At 45.0% G+C, this 15,310-nt stretch overlaps 1 protein-coding gene across 1 annotated transcript; it reads right to left on the bottom strand.

Annotated features, from left to right (window-relative positions):
* Positions 1-453: 453 nt before the first annotated feature.
* Positions 454-11,833, bottom strand: LOC148047846 (uncharacterized). The gene is given in 6 exon segments (XM_087708537.1): positions 454-477; positions 479-538; positions 3,807-3,922; positions 7,913-7,996; positions 9,910-10,299; positions 11,750-11,833. Coding segments are annotated over 6 exon segments (708 nt in total). The 5' UTR covers positions 11,784-11,833.
* Positions 11,834-15,310: the final 3,477 nt, after the last annotated feature.

Below are 15,310 nucleotides of genomic sequence, written 5' to 3' on the forward strand. Positions count from 1 at the left end.
CTTGGGGACTTTGACTTGCTAGTTGAGATTTACAAGAGTAGAAGTCCAACTATTTGGACAGCAAAAAAATTAAAAGCACTTGAGGAAGTGGCTTTGTTCAGACCTACAGCCGGTTCCTGTACCCGTTTCTGAGGGTGCAATCTTCTAAGCACATAAGCCTCATGTCACATGCCAATGCTGTTCATCTGTGATTCATCTGTGATTCATCTGTGCATTCTAGCCAGCAGTGGGCTTACAACCCCTTTCCAGAAGCTACAGAGCAAAGGCGAAGTGGTGCAATGGTAGACTTCATAGTGTTGAGTCCTAGGAACTTTCATCCTAGAAAGGAGAGTCTATCCACCCTACAACAAATACTTTAGTGGCCTGTTGCAAAGAAGGACCACAGAAAATCAGCAACAAATTTTACAAGGTGTTTTTTGTCCACATCCACCTAACTTGGGTGACTTTCACAAGTCAGGAAACATTGCTCAACTGGGGAGGAGGAGAAGGGAATTTCCATCTGATGCACCCTTGTCTCTCGCGGTCTGGAGGCAACATTCTGTAAAAAGAAGAACAATCTCTGACTTTCTTCAACACCTAGTGAGCAGAAGAACCAGGCAGTTGAGCTCCAGCCTTCTCTATTTTCATAGTTGCAACTTGATAAATTAGATTATATGTATCAGATTAATGCTGAGTCTGTAGATCAACAAAAGCTTACCCATCTCCCACAGAACCTTAGCTTGGCTCTTGATTCAGTCTTTTTATTTTCTCCAGTCTAGTTGGATTATAAAATGAACTCTGGGGCACAGTGGTTAGAATGCAGTACTGCAGGCTAATTCTGTTGACTGCCAGCTACCAGCAGTTCGATTCTGACTGGCTCAAGGTTAACTTAACCTTCCAGCCTTCCGAGGTCGGTAAAATGAGGACCCACGTTGTTGGGGACAATAGGCTGACTCTGTAAACCCCTTAGAGAGGGCTGTAAAGCACTGTGAAGCGGTATATGTCTAAGTGCTATTGCTATACTAGATCATACTTCCATTTAGATCCTGCAATAAAAGGTTTCCTGCCTAACAATGCTGGGACGGGGCGGGAAAACCCAGAACCATTATAGTTGTGGTCCATGAGTATCACATCAACATCTGCCTGCCTTGAGGCTGCACAAGGATGTCACAGATTCTGCCTCTCTATTGTACCCAGGAAGCATCAGTTTCTTGGACCTAAGGCCACATGCCGGCTTTTCACTAAGATGTTGGGGGATTTTCTCTCCCCAAAATGCATAGAGCAGGATAGATAAATATCTAGATGGGAATCTATTTCCTTGGTAATTACGTTCATTAAAAGAGAGAACAAACAAATCATTATCTCTTTAAGACAAGTCCCTTTCTTAGGAATCTCTGTAAGAGTAGGGTGAGAAAGTCAAGATCGCAATTCCAATAGCATGACTGCAATCACCATCTTATTTCTTTTAACCCTTTCTGGAGATATCTCTCTAAAGCAGAGGGTCTCCATCCTTGGCAACTTAAAGCCTGGCAGACTTCAACTCCCAGAATTCCCCAGCCGGCTGTTGCCAAGGTTGGAGACCAGAGGTGGGTTCCTACCAGTTCGCACCAGTTCGGTAGAACCGGTTCGTCAAATCTACCAAACCGGTTAGAAGAGGTTCCACCAGTGGACCCGGAAAGCAGGCGACACCTACAGAAGAGGTTCCAAAATTAACACACAGACACACAGACACACACAGACTCACACAGAGAGAAAAAGCGAAAGAAAGGAAGAAAGAAAAAAAGGAAAAAGGGACAGAGAGACAAAAGGAAGGAAAGAGAGAGAGAGAAAGAGAGAGAGAGAGAGAGAGAGAGAGAGAGAGAGAGAGAGAGAGAGAGAGAGAGAGAGAGAGAAAACATGGTCGGCAAGCCACTCCCACAAAGGAGGCCACACCCACAGAGTAGGTTTGAATTTTTTTTTGAAACCCACCACTGTCGGAGATCTCCTGCTCTAAAGACAGGTACAATCATCTCAAAGAGATTTCCTATCAACGGAGCAGGGAAGTTTATCTAACATTTTTCCAGGAATCTGTGCTTACTCCATCTTGTGGAAATCCACGTCCTTCATTTTCTTGATCTTGCAATGACAAGGGATTTGATAAGGTAGAAAGGCATCTGTTGTTGAGCCGTGGACTTCAGTAACTCTCCCATCTCCGGAGAGATACAATCATCGAGATGGGGATGACATCTAGAACCTCCCCCTCTCTACAAACCCCCCACAGATCTAGACTGAAAGATGGCGTGGTTGAATTTCAAGATTCAGACTGTACTCTGGTATATATAAGAGAGGAGCCTTGAAGGATTTCATGGCAGAGTGAAGTTAGCATTGCTTGGGTATCACCCAGGAAGGAAATCTAAGATCTGCTCAAGCAAATATCGGTAATCCTCAACTGGTTCTTTAATGACCATTCAAAGTTATGATGTAACTTGAAAAAGTTACATATGAATTGTCCTCCGAGTTATGACTGCCTTACTGCCCTCACAGTAACAGAAACATATTTCGGGTGCTTGGCAACCAGCTCACATCTAGAACTGGTTTTGGCATCCAATGACCACATGATCACGTTTCGCAACATTCTTTTTTGCCATTTCCTAGTCCAAAAAAATGCAATGGATAAGCTGGATTCAAACTTATGATCACATGATCCATTTAATCATCATGTGATTTGCTTAATGACCACGGTGACTCACTTAACATCTGTCATAAAAAAAACCACCCATAAAATCGAGCTTGGTTACTTGAGTACAACAAATAACAACCAAAATTTCAGGCCCAATAGTGGCCAAAGTCAAGGATCACCCATCCTGCAAATGTTGAAAATCCGGACGCTGAACGATAGGTGGTCCTCAACTTATAACCACAATTAAATCCAAACTTTCTGTTGCTAAGCGAGACCGCTGTTAAGTGAGTTTTGCCCCATTTTATAACTTTCCGTGTCCTAGTTGTTAAGCGAATCACTGCAGTTGTTGAGTTAGTAACAGGGTTGCTAAGTACATCTGGATTCCCCAGTGACTTTGCTTGTCAGAAGGTTGCAAAAGGTGATCACATGACCCCAGGATGCTGTGACTGTCATCAATATGAACTAGAATTGCCAAGCATCCAAATTCCAACCAGGTGACCGTGGGGATGCTGCAATGGTCAAGAGTGTGAAAAATGGTCATTGGTCACATTTTAAGTGCTTCAAATGGTCATTAAATGAACTGTTGTAAATTGAGGACTACCTGTATTGTCTTTCCCCCAAGGAAAGAGCATATCAAGCAGAGGTGGTATTCAGCCAGTTCTGACCGGTTCTAGCAAACCAGTAGTGGAAATTTTGAGTAGTTCGGAGAACCGGCAAATACCACCTCTGGCTGGCCCCGCCCCTATCTATTCTCTGCCTCCCGAGTCCCAGCTGGTCAGAGTCCCAGCTGATTGGCTGGGTCTTCTTCTGTTGCCCTGCACAGGAGATCAGAGCTGGAAAGCAGGTTAGTGGGGTGGGGAGGGAATTGGGATTTTACAGTATCCTTCCCCCAGGAGTGGGGAGGATATTGAGATTTTACAGTATTCTTCCCCTGGAGTAGGGTGGAAATGGAATTTTTACAGTATCCTTGCCTTGGAGAGGGGAGGGAATAGGGATTTTGCAGTATTCTTCTGCTGCCATACCCACCAAGCCAAGCCCACAGAAGTGATAGTAAAAAAAATTTGGATCCCACCACTGATATCAAGGTCATCTTTAACTCTCCATTCAGCAAACTGGACAAGCAATATGACGGAGGGCTGGAGGAGAAACACAATACGTAGCCATTTACCTCTGCTATGATGAATCCGAGGAGACAGAGAATCAGGCCAGCTAAGCTCAGTCGGATGATATTGGTCACCGTATAGTCTCTGCCAAATTCCGCCTTTACCAAAGGGACTGGAGCTGCTACAAGAGACATTGGACAGGATCACCGCCATGATTTCCTCAGGAAGAAGCAAGAGGAAAGAATTCACACAAAAAAAACCATCCTATCAACTCCCAACGTTGTCATAGTGAGAGAAGGAGGGGGAGTGCATTCCACTCATACTGTCGACTGAAGTCGGATCTCAGATTACTGCAGCAGGCTTGGGAGGGGTGCATCTCATAGGGGAATGTGATTTATGACACAGACTGAGGGGAGGGAAGGAACTGGGGTAAAGTGCAGCCATAAATCAAACAAAGCTTAGATCTGATTGTGAAAAGATCTTGCCTATGATGCTCCTAATAAATGATTAGTTTTGTATTGAAACTTGACTCGATACTCATAAATCAATTAGGGCATTATTAGGAAACCTTACACTTCCATTTCCGAGTGTCTCAAGCTGCAGAGCTGGCCATCAACCAGCAGCTGGGAATAGCAAGGAAGCCAAGCTCAGTGAAACCTGAGTATTCCTGCCGTGAGAAGAATGGCTGGATAAAGGAACTGCCTCACGGGTGGGTTGCTCCTGGCATTACTGCCGGTTCGATATGCGCAAAAATTTTGCTCCATGCGCATTTACACAAAAATAGGTCTCTGCATGTGCAAAAATAAAAAAAAACAAAAATAAATAAATGTGTGCAATTACAATTGTTCTGTGCATGCACAGAACCGAAAATTAAGATGGCGGAACTGGTTTGGGGGAGTGGCAGACCTGGGTCACTGCAGGTTCCAGCGACCCAGGCCACCAAACCACTACCGGTTTGGCCGAACCAGTCTGAACCAGTCCAAACCAGTAGGAACCCATCTCTGAACTGCTTGCTTCAAGAGGTGGCTGGCTCCGCTTAGTAAGAAACATAATCATCAAATTATAGAAGTGGAAGGGACCTTGGAAGTTTCTAGTCTGAATTCTGCCCAAGTCAACAGTCCTTATATCATTATGAAGTCTTAATACCACTTTATAATGTCTTGGTAAGACCACACTTCGAATATTGCATCCAGTTTTGGCTGCCACAGAGATGTTGAGACTCTAGAAAGAGTGCAGAGAAGAGCAAGAAAGATGATTAGGGGACTGGAGACTAAAACATATTGTAAGGTCTTGCCTCTCCAATCTTCCCAAGAAAGCAGGACTGTGAAACTGAAACTGCAAAAGGAGCTTTATTATTGGAAGGTTTGTGATAACAAGAAATCTAGGCATGAACTGAAGCTTCTCACTTAAAACCAGCCATTTAAAGCAATGCTAACCAAACCCCTCCCACACTACATCATTGCAGGGTAACAGAAACAGAGACTAACACAGTAGTGCAAAAAACAGAAACATCATATAGAGATTAGCACAGTAATATGGGAAACAGAAACAGAAACTGGAAACAGGAACTTCATATACAGACCACTCCATTCCTTCCCCTCTTCCTCCCACCAAAATGCCAATGTTCCTGTAGAAATATCTGGGACCTGATACATATGAAGAATGGTTGCTGGAAATGGACATGACATGTCTCATTCTAGTGAAAAATGTCTAAGGGCAACATGATAGCAGTATTCCGATATTTGAAGGGCTGCCACAAAGAAGGGGGGATCAACCTATTCTCCAATGCACCTGAAGGCAGGACAGGAAGGAATGGATGGAAACTAATCAAGGAGAGGACCAACTTAAATTTCCCGACAGAACAATAAACCAGTGGAATAGCTTGCCTCTGGAAATTGTGGCTGCTCCATCACTGGAGGTTTTCTAAGAAGAGATTGGACAACCATTTGTCTGAAATGATATAGGGTTTCCTTCTTGAGCAGGGGTTGAACTAGAAAACTTCCAAAGTCCCTTCCAACTCCATTATTCTGTTCTGTTCTATTCTTGTGGATAAATGAATATCGAATCTTTTCTTGGTTATTCAATCAAGGTCAACAATTGAATTGATTGACATGAAACAGGCAGAGTTATCTGATGCTGAAACAAGATTTGGAAGGAGAAAGTCCATGCCAATATGTCTTCTTCTAAAGACAGACAAAAATTGTGATCTGGTTGTCCAGTACCCCTAATATGATGACATCACTGTGGGGTGGTAAGGGAAAAAGAGAAGATTAAGCTATTGCACATTTAATAGTTATGCAATGAGGGAATTTCCTCCAATGTGGCTGGTGTGGTAACCTATTCCTGTTGAATTAGCGCATGCGCTCAAAAGCCCAATTGGGCTTATTATCCGGGGAGGTCTTATTGTCAGGGAAACAGGGTAAAATGTCACAAGTTTCAACACAGAAATGTGGGGACATTACTAAACATAATTTCTAATTCAGTTTGCATCTTCCAAGCTATGCAAACTATCCAGTTCAGTTTGTATCTTACATACTTCCAAAACTCCATATCTATACACAGTGCTTGATTATAAGATGTGGTGGCGCAGTGGTTAGAATGCAGTACTGTAGGCTAATTCTGCTGACTGCCGGCTGACTGCAATTTGGCAGTTCAAATCTCACCAGGCTCAAGGTTGACTCAGCCTCCTATCCTTCCGAGGTGGGTAAAATGAGGACCCAGATTGTTGGGATATGCTGACTCTGTAAACCACTCAGAGAGGGCTGTGAAGTGGTATACAAGTTATATTGCTATTGATGATTTTTTTATTAAATACCAGCAAAGATCAACACAATTTACTGGTAAAAATGGGAGAAGAGGCACGCCAAAACCGGGAGCGAGAAAACCATAAACACCAGGCAACAATATATATCAGTGTCTCTCAACTTCAGCAAATTTAACAGGTGCTGACTTCGACTCTCAGAATATCCCAGCCAGCCATCTTGACTGCAGAATTCTGGGAGTTTAAGTCCACACCTGATAATGTTGCTGAGGTAGAAAAATACTGATTTACATTAACTGCATCTTTGTTTTTCTGTCTGTATCAAAAGGGTCAGAACTGTTCAGAGCCACTGGAAGCAATATGGGGGATAATTCGCATTGACTGTTCCAAAGGGAGCAGCCTTTGCTTATTCCAGCTTTAGTCCATTTATATTACATAGCAGCAGCAGTACAGAGATGGAAAATAGGACCACCACAGAGAGGAGGGGGTCAAGCTATTTTCCAAGGCATCCAAAGGCCAGAGAAGGAATAATGGATGGAAGCTGATCAAGGAGAGATTCAACATAGAAATAAGGTGGAATTTTCTGACAGTGAGAACAATCAACCAATGGAACAGCTTTGCCTTCGGAAGCTGTAAGAGCTTCATCACTGGAAGCTTTCAAGAAGAGACTAGACTGCCATCTGTTAGAAATAGTATAGGCAGGGTCTCCTGCTTGGGTGGGGGTGTGGACTCAGTGGTGGGTTCCTACTGGTTCGGACTGGTTCAGCCAAACTGGTAGTGGTTTGGTGGCCTGGGTCACTGGAACTGGCAGCCACCCAGGCCTCCCACGCCCCCCGAACCGGTTCTCTGGGCAGCTCTGTAGGCACCACCATCTTATTTTTTGCTTCTGCGCATGCGCGGATCGCCCACGAACAAATCGGCAGTAGTGACTGCCAGAACCCACCCCTGGTTGGACTAGATGACCAACAAGGTTCCTTTCAACTCTGCTAAATCTGTATACTGGGAAGCAGGTGATCCCACTTTAGCATGTGATGGATGGAGATAATGTCTAAAAGCATGATTAAGTTTCATGTTCCAGTACCTGATAGTCATGTCCCCCTTCCATAGCAATAGATAGCAATAGCAGTTAGACTTATATACCGCTTCATAGGGTTTTCAGCCCTCTCTAAGCGGTTTACAGAGTCAGCATATCGCCCCCAACAACAATCCGGGTCCTCATTTTACCCACCTCAGAAGGATGGAAGGCTGAGTCAACCCTGAGCCGGTGAGATTTGAACAGCCGAACTGCAGAACTGCAGTCAGCTGAAGTAGCCTGCAGTGCTGCATTTAACCACTGTGCCACCTCGGCTCTTCCACATTCCATTTAATTCCTGGTTTTCTTTTCTAATTATTTCCATCTCCCATACAAACCTGCTACATTTGTGCTTTTGCTAGAAGAGATCCCTCTTCTCTGATCATCAAAGGCAGCACCATTCAAGAAGGGATTGCTGGTTTCTGTTAAGATTTTTTTAAAAAAAGACATTATTTTTTTTTAATGCTAAGCACACCTCAGCCCTTTGAGGGTTCCTTCTGTTCACTTTCCCAAACAAGAAACACAATCGGAGGAACTAATTCTACTTTATTGTAAAGCTACATTAACAGAATCTTGGAAGTCTAAAAATGCAAATCACTCAGCTAGGGGAGGGGATGACCAGGCTGAGGGGTCAAATCAGTGGTGGGTTCCTACCGGTTTGGACCAGTAGTAATTTGGCGGCCTGGGTCGCTGGAAACGGCAGCAACCCAGGCCTGCCACGCCCCCGAACCAGTTCTCCCAGCGCCACTGTAAAGGCTGCCATCTTGTTTTTTGCTTCTGCACGGGCACAGAGCAATTTTTATTGCATTTATGGTCAAATGTGCATGCGCACGGAGTACATGTCTAGCATTCATGCAAAATTGTGCATGCACCAAACCCACAGTAATGCCAACATCAACCCACCCTTGGGTCAAATGCGTCATCATTCCCAAGTCCCTTTGTGCCCACAAGAGATCTATGTCCAGCCCACCTTGAATTCCATTGGCTCCTATCTACCGCCAATTTGCTTTGGTTTCCCAATTAAGAAAAATCCTCTCCCAAATCAGCTGCTTACTCCCTCATGAATAAAGCAGGGATGGGAGAGCCATGATCCCCCAGCAACCAGGAGTGGATGTTCAAGAAAGTCAAAATGACACCATAACCATCAAACCCTGATCCATTTTTTACGTGTGTGTCACACACAATACACCTAAAAAGACACGGGGCTGCAAATTGTGCAGCACAGCTGCGCTCGTAACCTCTCCCAAGGTGGGAGGAGAATTTCTCTCAAGCATATGTGGAATAACAGAGCAAGTATAAGGATTTCATGGAGAGAATTCCGGTATTCAGATGTATAGACCAGTGTTGGTCAACATTGGCAATGTTCAGGTGTGAGGACCTCAACTCCCAGAATTCCCCAACCAGTCCTGCTGGCTGAGGAATTCTGGGAGTTGAAGTCCACACATCTGAAAGTTGTCATATTTGAGGAACACTTGTATAGATTTCAGATCCCAGAATTCCACAGCCAGCATAACCATTGATGAGAAATCTGGGAGTTGAAGTCTACGCAGCTGAGCATGCCCAAGATTGGGAAACACTACTCTAGACAAAGTGCAACTTGGAAATATGGGCATTGCTGTCCAATTGGCAGGAGATTTGGCCATCGTAACTTAGCTGTGAAGTGCTACTGTACATAGAAAACAGCTGCTTTGAGTGGACCTGAGAACTTCAATCCAGACAATGTGGGCTGGGAAATAAAATTAAGGACACTCCATCTGCTTTTAATATTTTAATAGCCTCAGGAGATGTAAAGATTATTGAAAATGTTATTGAAAATGTATTCATCTTAAAGGTCTGGTGTAAGCCTTATAAACCAGATAAAGCAATAAAGTCAAAACAAAGAAATAACATTTAATGTCAATAAATAAAACTTAGGGTCCTCCCATCAACTATGTCCAGGAGTGAAGTAAAGATGGCCACAATTACACAACTCAGAACAAGAAGCAACACATGAAACTAATCAAGGAGAAAAGCAACCTAGGACTAAAGAGAAATTTCGTGACAGTGAGAACAATTAATCAGTGGAACAACTTGCCTCCAGAAGTTGTGGGTGCTCCAACACTGGAGGTTTTAAAGAATAGATTGGGTAACCATTTGCCTGAAATGGGATAGGCTTTCCTGCCTGAGCAGGGGGTTGGACTAGAAGATCTCCAAGGTCCCTTCCAACTCTGTTATTCTGTTATTCCTGCACAACTCTGATGCCATGAACAATTGTATTGCAGTTGACATCTCAACTTTCTTGACTTCTCCAGAGATGTCCTTCCCCGCGAGTACAGACCTATTTTCATTCTCTTACCATTGATCACAGTTAGGTTGATGTTGGCTGACACTCGGACCCCCAAAGCCAGCACCTTGATGTTATAAATTCCCGAATCTTCTACTCTGGCATCCCGCAGTATCAGCGAAGTGTCTTCGGAAGACCACTCTGCTCGGTGCCTGTATCTCTCTGCTTCCGCCACTGTGATCTCGCAAGCGTCCCACCACTGACGGGTGCCATTGTCTGCCTGGCAGTTATCGGCTTTCACAATCAACACCAGCCACTGGCCGGGGATGAAACGCCATCGGATCTGGAAGTAGGCAGGCACCGAAGAAGAGAAATTCAACGAGACTGGAAGCAAGGCGGTCTTACCATGAGAGACGGAAACTGGGAATGAGGGTGTAGACAGCACAAGGCCTGCAGCAGGGCCTGGGGAGAAGAGAACAGGAGAAGGTATTAGCAGCGAGGTCTACAGAATACAGAATAAGAGAGAGAAGGGACTTTGGAGGTCTTGTAGTAAAACTCCATGCCTGAGCAGGAAACTCTGTACCCATGATGGCGAACCCATGGCATGTGTGCCATAGGTGGCATGTGGAGCCATTTCTGAGGGTACGTGAGGCCAGCTGATTTTTGGCCTTGGTTTTTGGCCGTTTTTTGGGCGTTTTTTGCCCTTGCAAAAAAGCTCTCTCAGCCCTAGGAAGCAAGCAATGGCAAAACAAAGTAAAGCAAGGCAAGGCAAAGGCAAAGGCAAGGCAAAGGCAAGGCAAGACAAAGCAAAGCAAAGCAAAGCAAAGCAAAGCAAAGCAAAGCAAAGCAAAGCAAGGCAAGGCAAGGCAAAGCAAAGCAAAGCAAAGCAAAGCAAGGCAAGGCAAAGCAAGGCAAGGCAAGGCAAGACAAAGCAAAGCAAAGCAAAGCAAAGCAAAGACAAGGCAAAGGCAAGGCAAAGCAAAGCAAAGCAAAGCAAAGCAAAGCAAAGCAAAGCAAAGCAAAGCAAAGCAAAGCAAAGCAAAGCAAAGCAAAGCAAAGTAAGGCAAAGCAAAGCAAAGTAAGGCAAGGCAAAGCAAAGCAAAGCAAAGCAAAGCAAGGCAAGGCAAAGCAAGGCAAGGCAAGGCAAGGCAAAGCAAAGCAAAGCAAAGCAAAGCAAAGACAAGGCAAAGGCAAGGCAAAGCAAAGCAAAGCAAAGCAAAGCAAAGCAAAGCAAAGCAAAGCAAAGCAAAGCAAAGCAAGGCAAGGCAAGGCAAAGGCAAAGGCAAAGGCAAAGGCAAAGGCAAAGGCAAAGGCAAAGGCAAAGGCAAAGGCAAAGGCAAAGGCAAGGCAAAGCAAACACTTTGTTCTTTTATGAACAAAGTGTTGTCCCGATTTTCCCTTTAACATTTTCACATATACATAATACATTTTGCATTATATTTCCATTTTCAATTTTTGCCGTATTCTTTTCATATCTTCCAGTTTTTAATGTTTATTACATACATAAAACTGTGGGGTTTTTCCCCTTTAAAATAAACCAAATTCATCCTCCCCTTTCCATCTATTTCCTACAAGTAACATGTGTCTTCAAATTCAGTTTTTTTATGTAGTAAACATTTAACATGATTACTTTGCACAGTTAAAGGTATTAATGTAACTCACGCCCATCCTAATTAGATCTATACCGTTACCATGTTTAGAACGTTTCATTTCATTCTACTAACTGGAGCCCCATGTTGAAAACCTTTGAGGTTTATTGAAACCGGCCCTTCTCTTTCGACGCTGCCAAAGAATTCCGCCCTCAGCATTGCTGCCATGCTGGGCTCTGTAGAACATGGGCAGCCTGAAGCCCCCATCTCAAGAAAAGGTTTTCTGTCTCTTTCCTGCTTAGCAAAGCAGCCCCTTTACTCACCCACCAGCATCAGGAGCAGCCACGGACTTGGCATCGCAGCCAAGAGTGTCTTCTCCTCTGCCTTTGGAGCACTTTCTCCTCTGCCCATCACTTTCCCTTTGTCAGTTCATTTCACTTCCACCTTCCTCTGCTCCATTTTGAGGAAGTGTGCCAATGGAGCCAGGCTTTTACCCTACGTCCTCCTGGCTCCAGCAAAATTCTGCCAGCTCGGCACAAATATAAAAACAACGGTTAAAGGCCTTTCCACAATGTGCGGTAGCCGGGGGGGGAGGAGGGGGATATTTGTCAACAACACACCCACCCTCCTTCCTGGAGCCCCCCAGTTTATATCTCACTATCTGACTTCCAGAGTATGTGGACCAAAGACTTTCCACAATAACTTCAGTCTCCTTCAGTCCTGGTCAACTCCTCCTCCTCCTCCAGAGTGTCACAACATTCCCTGCTTTACAGATGGACCCAAAGGATTAAATCTACCCAGGGGTGGGGGGTCTAGCCAGTGTTACTGCCCATTCGCTCGTGTGCGCACGCTGGATGTGTGATGCCTGCGCATACGCAGTTCAACAGAACTCCAAAACAAGATGGCAACAGTGACTTTGGCAACCGGGGAACTGTTCGGAGGCATGGCCAGCCTCGGTCGCTGCCAGTTCTGTGACCCAGGCTGGCATACCAATACCGGTTTGGCTGAACTGGGCCGAACTGTCAGCAACCCACCTCTGGTGTAGATATGAACTATTCCATTTCATGGAGTTCATTGTAAATCAGGGATATCCAGAACAGGAGGTACAAGAAGTCAAAAGGAAGACATATCCATGCAACGGAAGCCCCACACCTTTTGCGTACATTGTGATGCACATAAAAGGGGCAGGGCTTGTGGAGTTGGGACTTCTTTGAGCCCCCTTGTGAATCCCTCCCCAGTGTAATTAGCTTCTACTGAGAAACTGGGATTTGGGATTTGATGAAATCCCGAACAACTTCTTCTAAAAGTTAAACCAAAGTTACAAATTAGATGCATTTTTTTAAAAAAAACTTAAATGCCATCCTATGTAACCCCAGCGAAACACTTTCTGCCATCCATAAATAATATAGTGAATTCTGGGTGGCTATTTCAGATCTTGGCCTCCGAAAGGAGAAACTCCAGGTTCATTTCTCCTCTGTTAAGCATGAAGCTGTTCCTTGAAAGGAGGAGGAAAATTGGTTTAGGTGTGTTTAAATTGTGACATCTCCACTCACTTCCACTCTGCAGGCTGACCAGCTGGCACTTTGCACAGAACATCAGGGCTTTGGGTGCATCCATCGTTCTCTCCCCTTTTAAAAGCTGATGCCAGAGGCCTTGGGGGTTCTGGGAAGGAGAAATAGGTGACTAATGAAGTCCTGGCTTCATACCAGGGGTGGGCTGGTCGGGGGCTGCTCAGGTTTGGGTGATCCTCTAGCTAGGATTCTTCCCAGTTTGGCAAACCCACGAATGCCACCCCTGGCTGGCCACGCCCACCCCACCCCTCCCACCCCACCACGCCCTTCCCAGGAGTCTCCACGCAGCCCATTCATCATACTAGGTAAATGCAGGGCCCGCGTGGAACCTGCGGAGGGCGAAAAATGGGCCTACTGGAAGTTCCTGAAGTCTGGAAATGGGCCTGTTTCTGGCCTCCAAAGCCCGGGGGAAGCAGTTTGCGCCCTCCCAGAGGCTCTAGGAAAGCCTCTGGAGCTTGGGGAGGGCAACCCCCCCACCTGTGGTGCTGCAGGCTGACTAGGCCATGCCCACCATGGCCAGGCCCACCCAGCAACGGGGCAGCGAACCTGTTGCTGCAATTTTTGAAGCCCACCCCTCTTTCATATCACTCTGATCTGCAGTGAATCTTCAAAATGTACGTTTTAAAACCTTGTGTTCTGACCCAGCTCCCCAAACATAACAAACCCTTTGAAATTAACTCAAAGATTCCTTTAATTAGGAGTGCCAGCAGCCCCGGCAAAAAGTTTCTCTCTCACCACAGGCTAACAAGTCCATCCTGCAGGGAGATGAATAGTTGTCTACTACATCTATTCATCTATGCCCCCGGCGTTTTATCGCCAGAGCTAGGGTGGGGATTCGCTAGCAGTGTTGGCTCTTCCTTCCCAAGGATTGGCCCATGGATTTCCACTGCTCTCCTCTCCTCTGCCTTCTGTGCATCTGTGTGTCAGGCACTGGACCCATCTGTCCCTCCTCTTCTTCATCAGCCACCTCCAGAGCTGGGGCTGTTGACTCTCTATCTGAGGGTTGACAGACTGCTCAGGATCCACCTCCCTCCCTCCCTCCCTCCCTCCCTCCCTCTCTCTCTCTATCTGCAAACTCCACTCCCCCTTCCCCCTCAGAGATCTCAGGTTGCCTTGATGCTGACCCCGACTCCCACACCTCATCCAATTCAGCTGCTGGAAGGACCAGTGGCCAATAGACCACAACACCTTGCCTGAATTGTTAAGCATTCAGCACACCCGAATTAGCTTGGCCTGAAAAGTGAACAAGAAAACCAAAACAGTGACGAATCACAGAATCTCTTTGCAAAGTGACTACCCACAAAACCAGCCATAGATCTATAGGCCTGCAAATAGTAACAAGAAAAAACGAAACAATGATGACTAAGAGAATACCCTGGGATCTTTGCAAAGTGACTTTACTCACAAAAACAACTTGTAGATCGGTGCCCTTGATAACAAGGGACTGAAGTCACAAGACTATTTTGGGATAAATCCTTCTTCTCCTTTTCTGAAGGGCTTCCTCATTTTTGTTTTGTAGGCTCCTAAGCTGACTCCAAACCAAAGTTATTTATGCTAAATTGTATCTATAGCTGGTGATTTCCTGTCAGGAAAGTCAAGAGGTTTTTTTTCTATGTTAACAAGAGACAGGAAAGAAAAAAGGGGGGAGGGAAAACCTTTAGCAGATGAGAAGCAGTTGAATTAACATCTGTCAGATATATGTTAGTTTGCATTTCTGAACCAAGCAGGGATTTGGACTTGAGGGTCTCATTCAGCTCCATGATTCAGTAATCAGAGGTCCTAAAAGGCCAACTCTAAAGAGATGGGTGTATTCAACACTATTTGTGTAAGGCAGGGGTGTCAAACTCAAGGCCCCGGGGCCGGATCCGGCCCATAGGTTGTTTAGATCTGGCTTGTGGGGCCACTCTGGAAACAATGAAGGCCCACAGTGCTTCTGCCAGTGAAAACAGAGCTCGGTTTGCTGACTCTATAAACCACTTAAAGAGAGCTGTAAAGCACTGTGAAGCGGTATATAAGTCTAAGTGCTATTGCATTACTAAGTTTTTGCTGCTTAAACAATAGCTATAGCTTAAGAATGAATTTACAGCTCTGTAACCCAACAGGAGAGGCTGGAAGTGGAAAAAGAATGGCTCAGGACAGCAAAAGGTATTATTTCTTTATTACATATCATTTTATTAAAACTTAAAAACAAGCGTTCAAAACTAATAACATGTTTTCCCCAAAATAAGACAGGGTCTTGTCTTTTAACCCCACCCCCACCCCCGAGATAAACACTTGGTCTTATTTTCGAGGAGATCTTATTATTTTTGAGAT

The sequence above is a fragment of the Thamnophis sirtalis genome, unplaced genomic scaffold (genome assembly GCF_051295495.1).
Source record: "Thamnophis sirtalis isolate CommonGarterSnake01/CBP01778 unplaced genomic scaffold, rThaSir2_p1.2 scaffold_3, whole genome shotgun sequence".
In the NCBI taxonomy this organism is placed as follows: domain Eukaryota; kingdom Metazoa; phylum Chordata; class Lepidosauria; order Squamata; family Natricidae; genus Thamnophis; species Thamnophis sirtalis.